The sequence below is a fragment of the Triticum urartu genome, chromosome 6A, assembly GCF_056163025.1.
Source record: "Triticum urartu cultivar PI428250 chromosome 6A, HENAU_Tu73, whole genome shotgun sequence".
NCBI classification, from domain to species: domain Eukaryota; kingdom Viridiplantae; phylum Streptophyta; class Magnoliopsida; order Poales; family Poaceae; genus Triticum; species Triticum urartu.
In genome coordinates this window covers 34,063,961-34,067,578 of record NC_141878.1, presented here as the reverse complement: position 1 = coordinate 34,067,578, position 3,618 = coordinate 34,063,961, and the positions used below count along the sequence as shown (strand labels likewise).

The 3,618-nt window shown below is 44.5% G+C and overlaps 1 protein-coding gene across 1 annotated transcript; it reads left to right on the top strand.

Moving 5' to 3' along the window:
* Positions 1-1,505: 1,505 nt before the first annotated feature.
* LOC125517558 (large ribosomal subunit protein eL13z-like) lies at positions 1,506-3,618 on the top strand. The gene is made up of 5 exons (XM_048682759.2): positions 1,506-1,661; positions 1,866-1,988; positions 2,502-2,635; positions 2,995-3,153; positions 3,240-3,618. Exons 2-5 carry the CDS (start codon positions 1,880-1,882, stop codon positions 3,462-3,464), a joined length of 627 nt encoding a protein of 208 aa, XP_048538716.1. The 5' UTR covers positions 1,506-1,661; positions 1,866-1,879; the 3' UTR covers positions 3,465-3,618.

Here is a 3,618-nt window from a genome sequence, read left to right as displayed (position 1 = left end):
TAATGAAATAAAGCTCGCATATTCATCCCAATCCGTGTTCAACCAGACCCTCCGAAATAGAAAATTCCTGAAGTAGTAAAGTGGGAAAAATTGATGCTCCAGAAGAGCCTCCGGTTTTGACTCAAATTTGTGCTTAGCTGGTCAACAATGGAAAAGATGTGAGCATTGCTCTTCATCAACCTTGCATGGCTCATAATACTAGTGCCATGTTTCTTTCTTTCTATGTTGGAGCATGTGTTTTGTTGTCCCTTCCTCTACAAATTGTGTGATTGAAACTGGAGTTCAGAGTCATGGTGTAGATACTAATTATTAGAACTCCCGTCCTCCTGACAAATTGTGTGATTGGAACTTGAGTTCGGAGTTACGATACAGATACTAATTATTCGAACTACAACTGAACCATTGCGTCAGCATAAAACATAGAGCAAGGTACAAAGTATTTTTAGTGCAATGGTTAATGTCCGCCATCTATGTTATAATTCCAAACCGAGTGACCAATTTGAAAGGATTTCGCGGGATTTTTCCCTCATATATGTCTATCACGAGTTTGCTCATGGACTTTCATTGGTGCAATATTTGACAACATTTTAAAGATGATACAACCATTATGTTAGTTCAGCAACCTTTGTAAGCTAACTATAAACTATCAGTACTATTCCACAAGGGATAAGCATCAAACTAAACATGTGTGCATGCCTTCTTTCTTAAGAAAACAACCCATTTAAAGTATATCCTACAAAATCTGAAAATTTGCAGACTCTGAAAATGGCCAAGCATTACTTGCAAACCACATGTTTATGTTTCTCTTCATTTTCTAGAGAAAACCACATGTTTATTTATTTTGCACCACCCAAAGACACCATACTTTACCACTTACAAAATGCCGTACTTTGAGATCATATAATAATCAGCAATGCATGACATCTCTATCCCTATGTTTTGTTTAAATGCAACATGTCTCTCTGTGAGCAAAGTCACAAGTAGAAATCACAGCTCACGAACTGATTACTTCATTTACTTTTTAGCCAATGTTATTTTTCGAAGAAATCTTTCTCTTTTTTTCTTTTGATGTGAAAAACATGTTTTGTAGATTTTTTTTTGAGGTCCACATATTTTTTTAAATTTCTTTTGAGGCAAAACCACATCCTACTTTATTAATTTGTAACAATATTCATTGGTATACAATGAAGATCAGGAGGTCGAAGGACGCCAATCGCTAAGTTCTAGAGCATGTTCTGCGAGGCTATGTGCCTCAACATTCGTCTCTCTCCCCTCAAAGATGACAGACCAAGAGGTAAATTCCCGTGCTGTCACAATAAAGACAACCTTTTCAATCTTTTTTAGGGTTTTTCGATTTTGTTATAAGTTTTATTTTGAGTGGTTGTCAGGTTATTACAGGCTTACAGCCCCGGTTAGTGACTTTACAAGCCCACTCATTCTTCCGAGGGAACAGCAAGCCCACTCATACAAAGCCCATGGACCAAGCGCTCGCAGCTGGGCCCACATCGCAGCCTCACACCCCTCACGGACGAAAACCCTACCCTCCCGCACGGGCCAGCACTATAAGATCCCTCATCATCTTCATCCCACCGCGCCGCCGCTCCACTCCCCCGCAAAACCCTAGCCCTCCCCCGCCGCCGCCGCCGCACCGTCGTCTCCAGGTTTGTGCCCCCTCCCCGTGCCTCTGCACCGTTCATGTCCGGCGAAATGCCGTCGCGCCTCGCTCCTGCGTTCCTGCCACGATCTGTGGCGGTAGATTCGCCGCCGGCACTTTCTTGTGAATCGAGGCCACGCCGCGCTCTTGATCTTGCCTCGCTGGCTTGGATCCGTGGTTTCCTTGGCTGATTTGTTGGTGCGCTGTGCAGGTAAGGAGGGCGAGATGGTGAAGCACAACAACGTCATCCCCAACGGCCACTTCAAGAAGCACTGGCAGAACTATGTCAAGACGTGGTTCAACCAGCCCGCCCGCAAGCAGAGGCGCCGCATCGGTGAGCGCCCCCCCCCCCCCACTTCCTGGCAGCTGTGATGATGTCTCTGTTTTCCCTTCCTGCGCGAGGATCTTAGTCACAATTGCTCAGCAGGATCTGTAGTTCTAGTAGCCTATGATTGTGGTGGTGTTCAGGATGTGTGACTGGGGGTTGAGGTATAAAGTGCTAATAGGAGGATATCTGGTCTGTTAGTTGTTTCTAGTACATCTACCATGAAATCAAGTTTGATGCTAGGCTAGACGTCTCTGGTACTCATCTGTATTGCCATGTCTCTTTATATTTATAAGTTGAACCCAGCAGTAACATGCGAGGAACACTGCACTGGTGTATGCAATTACTTGCAAGGAGTTAAGTGCATGTTTGTTACAGCAGGGCAGAGTAGATGTAGTATCATTTAGGTTTTTTTGTTGATTTACTAATAAGTTGCAAGCCAATCCACTGACAACATGTTTGTTTTATTGTGGTGCTTGTTTGACTCACTGTCATCTTACATTATCTTCTTTTTGTATGCAGCTCGCCAGAAGAAGGCTGTGAAGATCTTCCCTCGCCCCACCTCTGGACCTCTTCGCCCCATTGTGCAATGCCAGACCCGCAAGTACAACATGAAGGCCAGGGCTGGCAGAGGCTTTACCCTTGAGGAGCTTAAGGTGATTATCGTTCCTTTGCTCTGTTTCCTTCATTGACGAATAGCCTATGAACGATGCAACATCATCAGTTCCCATAATTGGTCTATAACTGAACATGGATTTTTAAATGTTTGCTCTGTAAGAACAGTCAAATTCCATAGTTGTACATTGCGTCAATTTCTGGCTTACTTTTTGTTCTCTACTTTGAGAGAACTTGTGTTCTCTCTGTAGCTTTGAATTGCTTGCCCCCTCCTACAATTGATGCATGCTGCTTGAGTTTAGGTTCAGATGCTAGATGAGATAATCTGCTGAGAAACTATAGTTGGGTTATCCTAGAAAATTCTTTGTCATCTGCTAATGTATGTATACTGTAACTGCAGTCCGCTGGCATCCCAAAGAAGCTCGCTCCTACCATTGGCATTTCTGTGGACCATCGCCGCAAGAACAGGTCGCTTGAGGGTATGCAGTCCAATATCCAGAGGCTTAAGACCTACAAGGCCAAGCTTGTTATCTTCCCAAGGCGTGCTCGCAAGGTCAAGGTATACATCAGCTTACTCTTTCTCTCTGTATTTTACATTTGGAGGTTCTAATATCTATGTCCCTCTAACTGCTCTCTTGTTCCCAGGCTGGTGACTCTACTCCGGAGGAGCTTGCCAACGCCACACAGGTCCAGGGCGACTACATGCCCATTGCCCGCGGTGAGAAGCGCTCAGTTGAGGTCGTGAAGGTCACAGAGGAGATGAAGGAGTTCAAGGCCTATGGCAAGCTCCGTGTCGAGAGGATGAACCAGCGCCAGTTGGGAGCCAGGCAGAAGAAGGCTGCCGAGGCGGAGAAGGAGGAGAAGAAGTGATGAGATGCTTAAGGCAGCTAGTGGGTTCTGTTGTTATCAAGTGCTAGTTTCTGAATTTCTGTTTTGGCCTTCTCGGACATCTTGTTTGATACCTGATATACTTATTTGCATGATCTGCTATCAAATCTTATCCTATGAGTGTCCTTGGATTTTA

Coding starts and splice junctions, on each gene's coding strand:
- LOC125517558 (XM_048682759.2), top strand. CDS start 1,880: ATGGTGAAGCACAACAACGTCATCCCCAACGGCCACTTCAAGAAGCAC. Junction 1,989..2,501: donor CAAGCAGAGGCGCCGCATCG/GTGAGCGCCCCC, acceptor TTTTGTATGCAG/CTCGCCAGAAGAAGGCTGTG. Junction 2,636..2,994: donor TTACCCTTGAGGAGCTTAAG/GTGATTATCGTT, acceptor CTGTAACTGCAG/TCCGCTGGCATCCCAAAGAA.